Source organism: Sinohyriopsis cumingii, chromosome 17, assembly GCF_028554795.1.
Source record: "Sinohyriopsis cumingii isolate HCF-2022 chromosome 17, ASM2855479v2, whole genome shotgun sequence".
Classification (NCBI taxonomy): domain Eukaryota; kingdom Metazoa; phylum Mollusca; class Bivalvia; order Unionida; family Unionidae; genus Sinohyriopsis; species Sinohyriopsis cumingii.
The window spans coordinates 17,646,808-17,665,669 of record NC_142977.1 but is presented as its reverse complement, the minus strand read 5'-3'; the positions used below and the strand labels follow the sequence as shown (position 1 = coordinate 17,665,669).

General features: G+C 34.6%; 1 protein-coding gene across 1 annotated transcript in view; it reads right to left on the bottom strand.

Annotated features, from left to right (window-relative positions):
• Nucleotides 1-18,862, bottom strand: part of LOC149777837 (scavenger receptor cysteine-rich domain-containing protein DMBT1-like) — an 80,571-nt gene that overhangs the window by 21,149 nt on the left and 40,560 nt on the right. The window contains exons 8-9 of the mRNA XM_089938896.1: nt 14,685-14,826; nt 12,636-12,814 (exon numbers count right to left, since the gene is read on the bottom strand). Coding sequence (XP_089795022.1) covers nt 12,636-12,814; nt 14,685-14,826 — 321 coding nt within the window. The remainder of the gene's footprint in view (nt 1-12,635; nt 12,815-14,684; nt 14,827-18,862) is intronic.

Here is an 18,862-nt window from a genome sequence, read left to right as displayed (position 1 = left end):
TTTTAAAATACAAAATGGTAACAAAAAGTCTATGCAATCTTACTTTGGAGTTCAGCAATTAGACCTGACTAGAATGCATTTTTTTTTAAACATTAGATACGTACAGAATTCATATAGCCATTTAAGTCTTGTGAAATAAATACTACACTTTTATTCTTCTGTTTTAAATATGATGCATGCCTTAATGTGTGTTTTTAAAGCCCCAAAATATGTTAAGATAATACTATATATGCAATATCATGATAAACATAAGGACTTAATAATCCTAAATTGTTTTATTTATCCAGAATTACGACTGACATGAAGGCTTGCAAGAAACTTTTTTTTTCTTCATAGCTGATCTAACATTTTTGGGTAAGAATTTTAATTGCCCAGTCTGCTTGGCATTCAATGTTTCCACCTTTGAACTGGTGATTACTGCAAATGATTTCTGTATAACAAATTTACTCGATTCAATGGCAATTTTGATATTTCTTTAATTCTTTCAAAAACTTTTATATATTCCTCGAGCGTGTTATTGCCAAAGCTTAAAATTTTTATGTACAAAATGTATATCACAAAAGTTATGAATAACTTGAAAGGTATGTTGGCTACATTACCGAAAACCTCTTTCTGTATACAGGATATGTGTAGCACATGCCTATGAATGTACAACTTGCACTTTGTACCAATAAAATCAAAATACTGCATCAATTTACAAACAGAATTAAAACTGTGATAGTTACTCTTACAATACAACATTTACAAAGAATTCCATTTCCAAGGTGGACTCTCAAAGATTGATAATTGATGTACATACATGATTGTTGTAAATGTTATTTTTTTGCAACCACTGTGAAAGAATTTTAAAATTGTAAGCCGTCAAAAAACAGACATCCATACATATGCAAATGATAAGGACTTTGTTTTAATTTACAATTGATACTCATCGACTAGATTCTTTTCATTACCTGATTTCAATGTGGGTACCTCACTGAACTAAATAAATCTAAGCTGCAATCAGCCATTCCTATTTGATCCCAATGCAAGAGTCTCTGACTTCTAGAAATGCTCCCCAAAAACTATGAGCTGTCCATCTTAACATAAACTATCAGTTCTAGTTGCGATGGAACTCTCAGTGTTCATGTCAAAATAAAAACCATGTGCAGTTTTGATTCACGTGTATTTCACAGTGGAATTTGCTGATCGAAGATGAATAACATTTGAATAAGCGCATGTTCCTATTATTTCTCAAATATTTTTTCAAATTTTAGAAATAGCATATTAGATTTGGAATGATTTTTCAGATTTTTCAAGATGTAATCCTTGATGAGACTGTACTTGCCTTGTCCAGGATGTACAGACGAAATGTTCTTGTTCTCAACGATAAAGTTGACTTGATGAGTGCCAACAGTCATGCTACCTATAGGCAGTTCATACTACAGCAACATGGAAGGCTTGGGTCTGGACAGAGACATGCAATTCCCTCTTGCTGTTTCTGGCAGATACATGATAAATATCCAGATGGACAATACAATGGCTTCATACCCTCTAGGCTTGCATGAACTTAAACACTTTCTTGCATGTATGAGTTTGCATATAAATGAATACAATTGATTTTATTCATTGTTGTCTTTTAAATGCACATAATATTGCATCAAACAATAATGCTTTCAGATTATTTTAACACCAGTCTATTTCTGCCTATAAACAATGTGGGCACGAAGATCATACATAATCAATATAAAAAGTTTTCAGCAACTGCAGATACAATATTATACATTATTTTATTTTCAACTACTGATATTTCAGGATATTATATAAAGTGTAGCCTGCCTTAGCTGACACCTCCATATATCAGACACTGTTTCTTATTTTACATAACTAAAATCGAGAGATCTCCTTCACTACACCAAAACTAGAGTTCATGGTGGTTCTTGAGGTGCCAGGTTTCTACAAATTCTCCTGGGATCATCTTCCTTTAGTTCTCTTCTCCTCTGCATACCCTGCTTTCCCTCAAGTCGACAGATGAGGGTTTTCTATATAAGCTCCCTGATGTGGGGATGTTTTCTTTTCCTTGCAAGGATAGACGGACCATCTGCCGCTTTTTTGTTTTAACATCGATGCCTGTTTTAAAGAAAATTTATTTTCTTAACATGTGTGACAAGCATCCCCATGCTAACCCATATTAACTTTTTACCCAATATCATACCCTCATGATCAGTTCCCAAGAAGGAGTTGTTGAGGGGTTGTTTTTGTTTTTATTTGTTCTATCCACAAAATACTATGTGAGACAGGGTGCATTTTTGCCCATTCCTTCAGAAAGCAACATGTTTTCATGAACAAGTACTAGCTAGTAATCATCATGATGACAGCATCTACCCCAAACGTCCTGAGGATATTCCATAAACCCCATATATCCTTAATAAAGTGTGTCCGTTCCCTGGGAAAGTGCTATACATATCACTGGATCTAATTATTAGACTTGCATTGCTCAAATCAAAATAAATATCCACTAGAATGATAACAATTCTAATTACAAGATCTGTATGCATGAAAATATTAAGATTCCTTACCTCAAATATAAAGGTGTGCCGATTGTTGCAAAATGACTTGTATCTAATACAAAGTTTTCATGACTTGTACATGTGAATAATACTCCATTCGTCTGATCTCCAGGCAGGAATCATAATGCACAATCAATATATAAAATGAGTTCTAATGTCCTGTAGTGAAACAAGCTTACACTATCTCCCCTTCTTTGTTTCTCATTACACCTCAGCCACTATGGATATTTTGATCCAAAGCAGCTAGCTCATTCCTAATCCTGTACACAGGAGGGATGTATGAAAATCTCTTGGCACTGTACATTATGATCTGCTGATGAAAAACTTCAAGCTCAGCAGTGCTTCTGCAATTATCAAAAACATGCATCTTGTAACATGTGTTATTTGTAATCTGCAAACAGATTAATACAATTATTAAATAATCATTGCTGTTGGTAATTTTTGCATACATAAAATCTTTACTGAAGTGTTTATTGATAGAGTGTCATTGAATTGTTTATACCTGATTTGCATGTATTATATCTGAAATTACCAAAGCCTTGAGAAGGAGAGTCACTATACATGTATCATGTGCACACATCTTATGAATTCTAACTTATTCAGATCTTCAAATGGTAAATATATACAGTAATTTATTATTTAATGAGAATAAAAATGTTTAAAGTGGTCTTCACATTTTTCTTTTAAATACCATTCAATTGTTGCAATCCTGAAATGGCATACCTGAAATTTAAGTAATACTCCACTGTTTAGGAACCTTTGGTCCAAGAGCATCTGTGCCAAGGTTTACAGCACTTTTGCTTCCTTCTTTGGATCATCTTCATCAAGCCAAGGCTTTGTCGGCTCTTCATTCTCCAGGTAAGATTCATGAAGACATTTATTAATGCCTTGGCCGTGTGAGAGGATCTACTCATGTGTATTGGTGATGTGATTTAGGACACTCCTCAAGATCCTCTGAAAGAATGCCTTAATCAATACCTTTAGCACCTAGCTGGTTTCTTTTGTCATGGTGACCCCATATTGATAAGACAACTTGATTTGTATCATAAAGCGAAAGCTACATTGTAGAACTGGCTAATAGTTAGCGTAGCAGGATTCAAATTTTCCTCCGATCATTGTTCCTTCAATATTCCACATTACTCTGACATTTCAAATAAATTTTAATAAACTACATACCTAGAAATTTGGTGATGAATATATATGGATAAAAAATACATTAAAATAAATCAGAAGATAAGGATTATGCACTGTAATTTTGATTGCATACAAAAGTATACAATAGCAAATGTTTACATATATGTCTCAAATAAAAGGACTGAAAACTCACACAAATTTGTCCATAGCAGTCTTGCATGAAAACCAAAACTGGTTCATGTCTTGGGACCATTGTAATAAAGCCATATTATCCATTTGTTTGGCAACCTTGAAAAGTAGGTAGATAAAATAAAGTTAAAAATGCATGAGGAGCAATCATCAAAACAGAAACAGCTTGTCAATTCCAAAAGTTTTATAATAGTAAAGAGTGAAACCAACAAGTCATTTAATTCCCAAGAATAAAAAATGAAATTTAAAAAGAACTTAAGTATTGTAAATTAAATCCCAAATAAGTTATATCATCAGTCCTAATGAATAAAGTTCTAATGAACTGTCAGCGGTTTCCAAAAACAAAAACTTCAACTGTTATCTCAGTATTTTGTTTGTAAATTAAATATGTCTTATGTGCATTCATTATGAGCTAAGTGGATAGATGGGAAGAAGGTGTTAGCAATAACTGCATGTGGGACATAGATACATGTATAAATGGGAAACGGCATAAAGAAAGCATATGAGGCATGTAGACACAATTTCAATATACAATCACTGCTCCTCTAAGTACTGAGTGGGGAAAAAACAGCTGTGATTATTGGGTTTGCCAGCACAGTATACTGTAACGTTTTTGCATAACCAAAACAATGACATTTCAAATTATGCCTTTTTCTATGCATCAAGTGACACAGTTGAAATACCCAACTCCACTTCTGCGAAACCGAAATTCAAGGATTTTTTTGGAACTCAAACTAAGAAAAGCATGAAGTGGAAACTCAACTTGCTGGCAGTTATAATAATGTCCTTTATCAGCATTGCATTTGTTACATCATTGTTTTCAGCAGAATGACAATTGTAAGACAATCCCCACCCACACACACAAAAAATCTGCAAGAAATTTGTCATTTTTACCTTCCTGATTCAATAGCAAATACTTCAGATACTGAAGGTGTCTTCATTCTCTCAGTATGTTGCAAAAACACTTGGCCAGGTGTTGATGTGAACCATGAAAATGTATTGGCCATCGGTTCTGTATGCTTGGGTTCATCTTTTGCTATATTCTTTGTAACTTTGTAACTTAAAATATGAATTAAATATTCATTTGTGTTATAAGTTATGTTTTAAATCTGTTTCTTTGTGCACTGTGTTAAACACTTAGAACTGAAATACTTTATTTAAGCAAGAATACATAATAATAGATCTATAAAAAAAAAATTCACATCAATAAAACTAACTTGACTGCAGCTCAAAACTTTAACTGATAACAATCTGCAAGCCATATATTCTGGTAGCACTACAACATCCTTTCCTATCATGACTAGAGATCCTTTTGCAGTCAATGCAGTGCTTTATAATAGATTTACTAGTAGTTGAAAGATGTATAATAAAATCTTATTATTTGTTCCATCACGTTTACATGATAAGGTTATTAAACTTTCATGCAAGTAATGTGCATGTCACATTAACCTAAGGGGTGTGTTTGTGAGAAAGAGAGAGGGATAGATATGATATAAATAATGATAACGCTTGTAAATGTATCTAAGTTCCCTCGCCGAATTTTAAAAAAAAAAACTGTCTCACGAAGATAATTTATAGGTGTACAAAATGATCTTAATGAGCACGATGTTATAAAAAATAAATAATATATTCCACCCCAACATACAATACACACAATGCAGTCACAGAGTGAAATATTGATCAGCCGATCACATCTATTTTGGGCATATTACAAAGCAAGTCCTTGTGGAAACATTGTATTAATAAAACAGTGTGCTTTCAAACATACAATAGGAACAAGATATTGAAAAATGGAGAACGCTTATACATAGACATCACAGTCACTTGATTCCGGGGAAACTAATGTGTATCACCACGTAACACAGACATTGGCTTACCTGTCCAACAACAACTTCGCCATTTCAGTGTCTGATGCCAGTCCTAACTCTTACATCAATGATCTCCCAAGAGGAATCCTTGATAAGTCCCGTTCGGTTTCTCAAACAGTTTCTCGACGTTTCTTCTCGGAAAGCGACAAGCGCGGGCGACCTTTACGTTTTTGACTCACACGTGTGTCCGCCATTTTTGTTTATAGTAGATATTTAAATTACAACCACGTGACTCATAACCTGCCCACTGCACGAAGATGACGTATACGTTTTTGTGGTCAAGTAAGGCTTCCGTAACAGTTCGTGACCTACAAGTTTCAATTAAAGCGGGCCCACACAAAAATTCATTTTCTCTCGTTTATTTATTAATTGCCCAATTTAATCTTCTCAAACTCTAGGTTATTTCGAATTATTTCAGCTTATATGTCGACACATTTCACTAGTTACATGATCTGTAACATTCACAAAATTACTGACACTCTGCACTATTGTACCTTTAATTGGTAGACTCTAGATGGGGTTTACTAATGTCAAGTTCAGTTGCAATGGCTTAACGTATTGCATTGATTTTGATGGTACTGCGATTATTGTGGTTGTTCATACGTTTTCATAAGTATGCTGGTCGAAAACACATTGGATAGTAGTGTAGGGGAAAGATAGGGGGACTATGGGAAATCCAGTCAAAAAGGTCATGGGACGATATAAGGACAAGATTTATAGGGACAATGGGAAATCCAATCAAAAAGGTCGTGGGACGATATAAGGACAAGATTTATAGGGACAATGGGAATTGAACATGGGGAATACTGGGTTTGTTTACGGACAAGGGAAAGTGGAGTTTGTATAGAGTCTGACGTCACGGTATGGCAGATTGGTAACAATGTTGCAACCATGGAGGTGACGTCACAGTACTGAGAAAAGAGCGCGTGCACAGATATACGACAGACAAGAGACAAACACCTATATAACATTAGAAGAATTTTTTTGAGGCAAGAAGGCAATTCTTTTCGAGGCATATTAGTGGCCCTGAAAAGGGACTTTTGGTTCTTCTAATTTCTTGACCTCTTTAGCCATTTTCTGAAAATCACAATCAATCCATGTTTCTTCTTCTTCTTCCTCTCTTCGTTATCCGGCATCCAGTCAGGATGGCCCATTGACCTAAACTTCTCCTGTATTTTGATCCAATTCTGATTTAGTTGGTGAAAAGCCTCTTTCTTCTTTATATTTTCCTTGTCCTTTCTTTCCTTGCTCCACTTATCTTTGATCTTCTTTACATCCACGTCCAGCACCTTTCTCATTAGTTCTTCAGCCTTTTTTAGTTCGTCCATACCCCACTTGACATAGGACCACTCTGTCCAATGCACTATATTTTTGATAAAGCACCTCACTTTCATGACATGATCTAGTGCCCCCTTCAAACTTCCCACTCTGACATAGAGGGGATTAACCAATCCTCTCAACTTCTTTACTTTCTCTTCTAGTGTTCCTTCTATCTTCTCCCTGGCTACATTCAGTTTGTTAGCATGGTCCAGGCTCTCTAGTAACCACCATTCTATCGCTATCCTTTCAACTACATGTTCAGCATCTATCATCCAGAAATAACTATCTCTCAAGTTATTAAATAAACAGACACTACTGCCATCTTTGCTTATTCTACAGAATGGCGCGAACGACGAACGACGAACGCTTTGACTTTATATCTGTCAAGCACGGCCGTGAAGGAAAACATCCCTTACATTGACTACACATATTATCTACTATCCACACAGAGGTGAGGAGCCAAACACAAACACAAAATATACTATCCACACACGCGAAGAAGCAAATACAAAACCCAAATATACTATCCACACGCGCGAAAAAGCAAAAAGATAACCAAAATATGCTATTCGCAAGCAGGTAGGAGCAAAAACATAACGAAAACATACTATCCACACACGCTCATATCGCTCAAGTTAAAGATTGTAAAAAGAACATACATTTTCGACTTGTTTCTAAAATTGGATCGTTGAAAAGGAACATTTGTATGAAATATTGTATAAGATAATAAGAATTAAAGAAAAGACCTATATTTTTATGGTCAAAGTTATATATTCTCATGTTGATCTAATATTGTCACACTGTGATGAGCTGCGAAGTATTAACAAAATCCATTTCATGAGTTTATCTCATGTAATTCAAGTGTACTTGTCTGTTACATAAGAAAGCTAAAATTCCTAGCGAGCATCTTATGGTTATTTCCCCGTAACAATAATTATCGCATTAGTATGGGAAAATATGAACGAGTTGTTTGGATGGAATACTGCATGCCCATGGGAGTGCATTATATCCATCCGACAAAACGAGTTCGTATTTTCCCATACAAATGCACTAACCTTTTTATTATATGCTCATTTTCTTCTTCGACATAAATCTTAATTAAATAAACTAAATACACTACAAGAAACAACGTAAATGAATGTATGCCGTATTCCAAACCAAATAAACAGGCGCAGATTCATTATTACACAACAACATTATTAACATGCACATAACTCCGCCCAGATAAATCTGAACTTGTCGTACGTTAATTCTACGTTTCGATAGAAAACGGTGTTTTGTCTACTTAACATTGAAATTTGGAGTCATATTGTGTATGAATGCGAATTGCAGCAAGTTTTTCATTTGATCTGGAATGAATAGATGCTGGTATTTGTGTCGATTCTTCGAAATTACGTGATTATGGACTGGATTCGTCTGTGCAAATTGTACTTGAAATACGTCGAATTGAAGCAGAGCGGGAGAAGCGTGTTTTCATCTGCAAATGTGTTTGTTCTGTCATTGACTATTTAAAATCATGATGTGGGAAAACTATCAAGTGTTTCAATTGCAATTATCAAAAAGACGCTATTGAATTTAATGTTTATTTCATTTTGAGTGCAGTAAGGAGGATGTAATTGCACTTGGAATATAGTTGAAATTACAGTAAAATTTCGAAATGTGTAATCAAGATTGAGAACTCATGATGTGGCTCATGTAATTCGGATTTGCATAACAAAAGTAGACAGTTTATGCCTTTATAACTTGGATGTTATTTGTAGGTACCAATCAATTTTATGACATCTGGAGTCTATCACCAAAATCCAAAACATTGTATCAAAAATGTTAACGCGGAATATGATAAAGCAGCTGGTATGTGGCAGTCCATAAAAGATCTGCTTTAGTTCATTCAGAAACAAATTTATTCAAACAAAACGTAAAGTGTATGCTATACCGGAGTAAATGATTTGTTTACAAAGTAGTCCTATTCGGCACATGCGGCAACCTGCGCATGAGTGAATTTCGAAGGTGTGCAATATCATAAAATACTGAACGATTCTGACAATGTAAAGTGACGGAGAACAAAACGAGCATGTGATAAGTGCGGATATTGACGTCGAGAAGAAACTGACTCTTTTACACTTGGTTTGTTTATAGCAGCCTGTTAGATTGGATTACCACCAATACCCACTGAACAGGAGTCTAATTGCTTATGGTTTGTGAGCATTTCTAAAAAATATTTTGATTGCACAATTTCCGAAGATAGCTAAATGTACATATTTGTATTCTTTCAATAGGTTTCATTGTTGCAAGCTTGTTATGTGCACACGTAACGTTTTACTTTTCATCGACTTAGAACAAACAATATGACCATTTAATTTTTACTCAATCCTTCTAATTAAATTGTACATCTATTAGGGACAAATTTCATTTGAAAAGTGTTAAATAGTGTATTCTGACCATGTGTAGCCGTGCATGAATACATGCAAAATGACAACTGTATTCGTAGTTTGCTTGAAACCAATTTGAAAATAAAAACCTGTTTCCTGACAACATGATACAAACTTGCCTTTCGCCATCCAATCAATGGATGAGCAGTCTCAAGTGAACAATGCACTAAAATTACTTAAACGCATAGTGAAAAATTCACATTTGATTAATTGCAACATTAATTTCAATTAGTTTATTAATTATGACCCAACATCCACTATATCCCTTGTAATACTCGGGTATCTGTCTATGAAATATGTTCTTGACCAAACAAAAATGTAGTACAATCGCACGGCAGACAAGGAATATGCGAAAATCAATGTGAAACTATGTGGCATTTTAATATTCAGACCGGAGCAGAGATGTAAAACAGGAGGTCAGATATCATTCCTCAAAACAAACACCGAGTATGGCTGGGCAAACACAGTGATCATACGACTAAAGTATTCATTACAGTCTAGAAAAACCCAGCATAAAGCATGCCGTGCAAATCACACCAGGACGTAGTAAATAAGACACTCTCTTTAACAGCAAATTACGCATCAAGTAGATTCAACATAATGTGGTTTCAGAATAAAAGAGAGAGAAACGCTACTAACAGATAATACTAGTAATAGTCTTTATTTCTTTTGCATGTACCAAGCTCAAAATACAAAATCATCACGTGAGACATTAAAAAAGTCTAAACGTCCCAATCTGCACCAAAAATAGATTTAAAAGATGGAATGATAATCAAATATAATTCCTGTATTTTCAACAATATTAACATAAAATTGATACATTCTTGTAACTGCAATGTCATTTATTACCTCATAAACAAACTTCTAGGAATATAATTGGTCACTCATGAAGATATGAATCCCATATTTATTATATCATATTTGCTAACCTTACATATAGCGTTTGCGGTTTAATATATTTGATATGTCAAAACGATAACATACCCCTGAATTGTAACTGATTGGTCCAAATATCCCCCTTCTCATTACTGATTGGATGCGACTGTGGGAATTTTCCTTGTTTGACCTTTCTTTACCATTCATATATGCTACCAGGTGTAGGACATTATTTAAACTTCATTTTCTAAAATGTTCATGTATTGATATGCACTAATATTTTGAGGCATAGAGAAAAAGGAACGAGTGGAAACGAAAATAATGGAGGACTTATAAAATCTATGTACAGGCTAAACTAGGATTCATTGTGAGTTGTGCTTCGACAACCCTCTATGGAAAGAATCTACTAGACTTGTGTCTCTTCCGTTACAGTGTACCTCGTCCACCCTGAAGACCTGGTAAACATTTGACAATGTTTTTGCAATAATTCACAAGAAGGAATACTTGCCAATCAGCAGTAGCATGATTCACGTAAATGAGAGAGAGAGAGAGAGACAGAAATCACAGAGAGAGATAATTGTCAACTTGGCAGTTATACAAATGTTTCGTAGTGTTTATTCTAGTCTAGTTCTTCGTAAATGGAATGATCAGTTTACAAAAAGATTCAAAGCCATAAAGCAAATGCCAAAAGACCCCCTGGACTATGTACATGTTTTTACCACAGAGAACGCTACAGAAGAGAAAGGCAGATGAATAATTGTACGATAATATGAAAATTCCATGTCAATTTATGTGCTGGTCGAAAGAAATTAAACTACGCTGTGTGTAGAAAGCAATACCATCATCTAAGATCAGAAACTACAAAATATGCAAACAAGCTATAAAAATGGAGAAGATAGTAAAGAAGTAGTTGAACTTGATGATCGGTACGGCTTTAAGTGGGAAAATAATTTGTTTATGGATTAGAGCTACATCAAACATGCTTATCGTATATCAAAAAATTAAAATTGATGTTGTGAGCGAATGCATCATTGTGTCATGATATCAATGATATTACAACAAGTGCAATACATTTCATGTGCCTCATTATTTGGGTTTTTATTTCCTGCAAATAGAAGTAAACTTTTAAATAGTTTCCGATAAGAGTTCTTTCAAGATATGTTACATCATTTTTTAATTCACTTTTCTCAACGCAATTAATTTACAGCATCTTGTCAGCACAATATTCTCATCAACAATATTGCCTTAACAAACACCTTTCACATAGCGATTTGAATAAATGATAGACTCTCAATTGTGTTAAGTCCTACATAATTGCACCATTATGTCATTGCTATCTAGTCACTTTCTGAGTCAATTATTCGTGGCACAATGAACTATGGGAGAGGGTAGGCGTCAGTTGATTTGATTGCGAGTACGGTGTCTTTATGAATACTTAACAATTAATGCTTATATAGAATATAAAAGATCTTAATACGAGTACCATAGTAGAAATTGACTATGGAAGCTGTATAGGATCTAGCTTTAATTTAACGAGTTGCAACTTCTTGCATAAAAGGATTTTTCTATTTAATTAGTCTTGATATTTTTTTTAATATACATCTTTTATGGTTTCAGTTTTTCTCATAGTTCCTCCATATGCTTTTACTTCAATAGCTTTGCATCATATTTTCAATTTAATATTATTATCAATAATGTTGTATTTCTCATATTTTTGTTTATACGTTTTTAATGGCTACACAATACAACTAGTTTATAATGAACCAAAAGAAATAAATGCAAGAATATTTCGAGATTTAACGACCTTACAGTTAGAATCGGAAAAGAAAGTAAAATTGAAGCTGAATACCTGATAGTTTTCCGCAGTTGACTACTCCTCGTAGTGCTTACTGCCCCATGGCACAGAAGGTTTATGAAGGCAATCCACTAAGGTTGTATGGTTTCAGTTTTTCTCATATTTTTTGTACATATTTTTTATAATGGTTTTTATCACATTTTCAATTCAATATTATTATCAAACAATTATGCCTGATCCAGCTACCTTTTATTCGATGTTTTTATAATCGCTCATTATACATCCGATCACATTATGAATTATTCACTATTAGAAAACATTCTTTCACTACGCAGTTTTTATATGACGTGACCATGTTGCAGAAATGTGTTTGGTCCTACATAATCCAACTCTTTCACAATGAAGAACAATACCACAGAATGTGTTGAAATTAAACTGCCGTACTGTACCAAAATAAAATGAAATTGAAGCTGAATACCTGATAGTTGGCCACAGATAACTGCAGCATCCTTACGGTGACTATATTCAATGGTTCCCCATAACCAATGACGGCAATTCAACACTGTTGTCTCATTTCCGAGGCATTGTAATGCACTCAGCCATATTGGTCCAGCGCCTTCACCGTAGGAAGCATTCCCAATTGCATGACCAGGCCCACTAAAAGGAAGAAGGGGTTTGATGAGAGTGGTATTAAAATGTGCACTGGATCCCAATAGAACTGTTTATAAACTTCATGTACACACGGAAGAAAGTATTACACGTGGGCATTCCTTATTTAGTTAGTTATACAGTTACCTCGAACCTTACATGTCAGTAATTAAAGATAATACAGAAAGTGGATGAGGAAACAAGCCGGACGTACTTTGCTATATGAATTTTAACCATCTCCAGATTTACTGCCAATATTACCATTGATACGATCCTTTTCATATCAGTTAGGATTTCCAGTGGTAGATTGGGAAATCCTTCGGGACTATTGTCACAGCAAGTTGAAATTGCTTGACCTCGGATCAACTATAATAGACTGACCAGCAGGCCCACTAAGAAGAGCAAGGGTTTGACGAAAGTGGTATTTAAATGCACACTGGATATCCATAAAATTGTTTATAAACTTCATGTACACTGAAGAAAATAATAAATGTCCGTAGTTATAGACTATACATAGAGTGGACGGAGAAACAAACCAAACGTATTTTACTAAGTAAACTGTCAATAGCCTATTTCTGTCGTTTTATTAAGGACTCTTTTCATGATCGTGTCTGGTTTCCGCTGCTAGGTTATGAAGTCACTTGTGAGTGTCATGATAGAAAAATGTTGCACTTGGTTGAAATCGGACCAATTATAATCGACAAGAAACATGAACAAAATTGGCATTAAGCCATATTATAAAGAGAATGCATTAAATAGCATAAAAATAACGTCTGAAAGAAATATAATCTCTTGTTATGACTTGTATGAGTACACTGTAGATGTAAATCCTGCTTAAAGTCATGACATACGTTATGAAATATCCAACTAGGTTGCTTTCTGTTGCTGGATAGCCATGCACATGGAAGGAACACAATAATTTAGACCAGGTAGAAAACCTGACAAAACCAGTGTGTTTTAGTGCAAATAGAGTACTGATGCATGAGATCAAAAAGAACAGTATAATGAGAAAAAAAGAATGAAATATGGATGCAAATATTACTGTCAATTACCTGACGTTGAAAATTAAATGAACGTAAATATGATGAACTAAACAAGCTGTTTCGTCCATTTGAAAGTAGAGATGATAAAGTGAAATAAGTGAACGAACCTGATGTGATATTCACAATGAGCTCAACAAACGTGAGAGACGCAGCATCAAAAACACCACTTTGATCATTTAAACAGTCATTTAGGAGAACCATTTACTGGTCATAAATAGAATGGTTCAGACTATGGTCAGTTTTCACTGCCGTTGCTGGATAGCCATGCACATGGAAGGAACATATTTATATAAGGTCAGGGAGTGCATTAAAATGTTGATATTTTACTCATTTACTCTTGACTTGAACAAATCTTGAAACACACACGCACACACACACACACACACATATATATATATATATATATATATATATATATATATATATATATATATATGTAAGGTCAGGGAGTGGATTAAAATGTTGATATTTTACTCACTTACTCTTGACTTGAACAAATCTTGAAACACACACGCACACACACACACATATATATATATATATATATATATATATATATATATATATATATATATATATATATATATATATATATATATATATATATATATATATGTAAGGTCAGGGAGTGGATTAAAATGTTGATATTTTACTCACTTACTCTTGACTTGAAGAAATCTTGAAACACACACACACACACACACACACACACACACACACATATATATATATATATATATATATATATATATATATATATATATATATATATATATATATATATATATATACACATCCATACATACAGGGAGGGAGACACACACACACAAGTATACCTAAGGCCAAGCATGCGGCAGACAACATTTGCGTCTGCGTTGTCCCATAAAAGGTCGGACACTGTGCCCCATTGACCAAGAAAAAGGACTTCTACTCTTCCCTCACTCTGGGATCTTCCTTGCACCAGCCGTACCTTGACATCTGTTTGAAAAAGTATACACTTTATAAGAATTTGCAATGCGGCTGCATATATGTGTAACATACTCAAACATGGTGTAATGTCCTTAGCTAATATTCTACACAATGTAGCACTTGTCTTCCCCAGTTTGCTACAAGAATATGTAAGCGTCGTCATTTTCTTACTGGTTTGTATCCCAATAATTATCCAATAAAGTGAAGAGATTTTTTTTATTGTGTATGTCCGTGTCCTAAAGCAGCAGTTCTTAGCAAATACGATCATAAAGTATGCTACGGCAAGATGTTAGTATGGAGATTTTCTTAGACTCCTAAACATATTTTATCTAGACACAGACGGTAGTCATGTGTAAAGGAGAATTCCAGAAGTGAATGTTTCCGTGGTATTGATCTTACGACCTGTGAAGAAATAACGGGATATTCAGATGCGTTATTCATCATGTACGTTTATATAAATCTTCGAAATATTCCGCTAGGCAGAGGAACAGAAATTAACTAGTTCTTTCAAACTCCGCATTACAATTGCATTATGTATACAAAACTCAACCATCTGAATTGGACTACCTGTGTGGATTTTGTTGGAAACACATTTTTAGGATAGATATGTGCTAAAAATAAAGCTTTCACCTCATTCAATTGAAAGTGATTTTTGAGTTGGGTGGAAGTGACTTTAATGTTTTGATGTAATTAAATGAAAGTGGTACGGAAATACAGAAGATCATCTTAATCATTGACGATAAGTATATTTAGTGTTTAAAAGGTGGATATAACTTGTATTGTCATTAGTTTTGCTTCTGAATATAAATGCAGAGCAATTCTCTTTTGGAGGGACAAAAGTACAACATTACAACAGTTTGTAACAGAATCGGTATCGTTCCCTTCTTGTCAGTCCTATATTAGTTTATCAAGTGTTCAACTTAATTGGTAAACTCTAGATGGGGTTTACTAACGTCAAGTTCAGTTGCAGTGGCTTAACGTATTGCATTGATATTGATGGCACTGCGATTCTTGTGGTTCTTCATACGTTTTCGTAAGTAATGTGGTCGGAAACAAAGTGGATAGTAGTGTAGTGGGGTGGTAAGGGGACTATGGAAAATCCAGTCAAAAAGGTCGTGGGACGATATAAGGACAAGATTTATAGGGACAATGGGAAATCCAGTTAAAAAGGTCGTGGGATGATAATAGGACAAGATTTATAGGGACAATGGGAATTGAACATAGGGAATATTGGGTTTGTTTACGGACAAAGGAAAGTGGAGTTTGTATAGAGTCTGACGCCACGGAATGGCAGGTTGGTAACAATGTTGCAACCATGGAGGTGACGTCACAGTACTGAGAAATGAGCGCGTAAACAGATATAACACAGACAAGAGTCAAACACCTATATAACAGTAGAAGAATATTTTTGAAGCAACAAAGCAATTCTTTTCGAGGCATATCAGTGGCCCTGAAAAGGGACTTTTGGTTCTTCTAATTTTCTTGACCTCTTTAGCCATTTTCTGAAAATCACAATCAATCCATGTTTCTTCTTCTTCCTCCTCTCTTCGTTATCCGGCATCCAGTCAGGATGGCCCATTGACCTAAACTTCTCCTGTATTTTGATCCAATTCTGATTTAGTTGGTGAAAAGCCTCTTTCTTCTTTATATTTTCCTTGTCCTTTCTTTCCTTGCTCCACTTATCTTTGATCTTCTTTACATCCACGTCCAGCACTATTCTCATTAGTTCTTCAGCCTTTTTAAGTTCGTCCAAACCCCACTTGACATAGGACCACTCTGTCCAATGCTCTATATTTTCCATAAAGCACCTCACTTTCATGACATGATCTAGTGCCCCCTTCAAACGTCCCACTCTGACATAGAGGGGATTAAATAATCCTCTCAACTTCTTTACTTTATCTTCTAGTATTCCTTTTATCTTCTCCCTGGCAACTTTCTGTTCGTTAGCATGGTCCAGGCTCTCTAGTAACCACCATTCTATCGCTATCCTTTCAACTACATGTTCAGCATCTATCATCCAGAAATAGCTATCTCTCAAGTTATTAAATAAATCAGTCACTAATGCCATCTTTGTTTATTCTATAGAATGGCGCGAACGACGAACGCTTTGACTTTATATCTGTCAAGCACGGCCGTGAAGGAAAACATCCCTTACATTGACTACACATATTATCTACTATCCACACAGAGGTGAGGAGCCAAACACAAACACAAAATATACTATCCACACACGCGAAGAAGCAAATACAAAACCTAAATATACTATTCACTCTCGCGAAAAAGAACAAAAAGAGAACCAAAATATGCAATCCACACACGGGTAGGAGCAAAAAGATAAGGAAACATACTATCCACACACGCTCATATCGCTCAAGTTAAAGATTGTAAAAAGAACATACATTTTTGAGGTGTTTGTAATAAATGCATCGTTGAAAAGGAACATTTGTTTGAAATATTGTATAAGATAATAAGAATTAAAGAAAAGACCTATAGTTTTGGGGTCAAAATTATACATTCTCATGTTGATCTAATATTGTCACACTGTGATGAGCTGTCAAGTATTAACAAAATCCATTTCATGAGTTTATCTCATGTAATTCAAGTGTACATGTCTGTTACATAAGAAAGCTAAAATTCCTAGCGAGCATCTTATGGTTATTTCCCGGTAACAATAATTATAGCATTAGTATGGGAAAATATGAACGAGTTGTTTGGATGGAATACTGCACGCCCTTGGGAGTGCATTATATCCATCCAACAAAACTAGTTCGTATTTTCCCATACAAATGTACTAACCTTTTTATTATATGCTCATTTTCTTCTTCGACATAAGGCTTAATTAAATAAACTAAATACACTACAAGAAACAACGTAAATGAATGTATGCCGTATTCCAAACCAATCTAAACAGGCGCAGATTCATTATTACACAACAACATTATTAACACGCACATAACTCCGCCCAGATAAATCTGAACTTGTTGCACGTTAGTCATACGTTTCGATAGAAAATTCTGTTTTGTCTACTTAACATTGAAATTTGGAGTCATATTGTGTATGAATGGGAACTGCAGCAAGTTTTTCATTTGAACTGGAATGAATAGATGTTGGTATTTGTGTCGATCCTTCGAAATTACGTGATTATGGACTGGATTCGTCTGTGCAAATTGTACTTGAAATACATAGAATTGAATCGGAGCGGGAGAAGCGGCGTTTTTTCATCTGCAAATGTGTTTGTTCTCTCATTGACTATTTGAAATCACATTTTGGGAAAACTATCAAGTGTTTCAATTGCAATTATCAAAAAGACGCTATTGAATTTAATGTTTATTTCATTTTGAGTGCAGTAAGGAGGATGAAATTGCACTTGGAATAGAGTTGAAATTACAGTACAATTTCGAAGTGTGTAAACATGTTTGAGAACTCATGACATGGCTCATGTAATTCGGATTTGCATAACTAAAGTAGACAGTTTATGCCTTTATAACTTGGATGTTATTTGTAGGTACCAATCAATTTTATGAAATCTGGAGTCTATCACCAAAATCCAAAATATTGTATCAAAAATGTTAACGCGGAATGTGATAAAGCAGCTGGTATGTGGCAGTCCATAAAATATCTGCTTTAGTTCATTCAGAAACAAATTTATTCAAGAAAAACGCAAAGTGTCTGCTATACCAGAGTAAATGATTTGTTTACAAAGTAGTCCTTAATACACTATTGGGCACATATGGCAGCCTGCGCATGAGTGAATTTTGAAGGTGTGCAATATCATAAAATACTGAACGATTCTGACAATGTAAAGTTAACGGAGAACAAAACGAGCATGTGATAAGTGCGGATATTGACGTCGAGAAGAAACTGACTCTTTTACACTTGGTTTGTTTATAGCAGCCTGTTAGATGGGATTACCACCAATACCCACTGAACAGGAGTCTAATTGCTAATGGTTTGTGAGCATTTCTAAAAAATATTTTGATTGCACAATTTCCGAAGATAGCTAAATGTACATATTTGCATTCTTTCAATAGGTTTCATTGTTGCA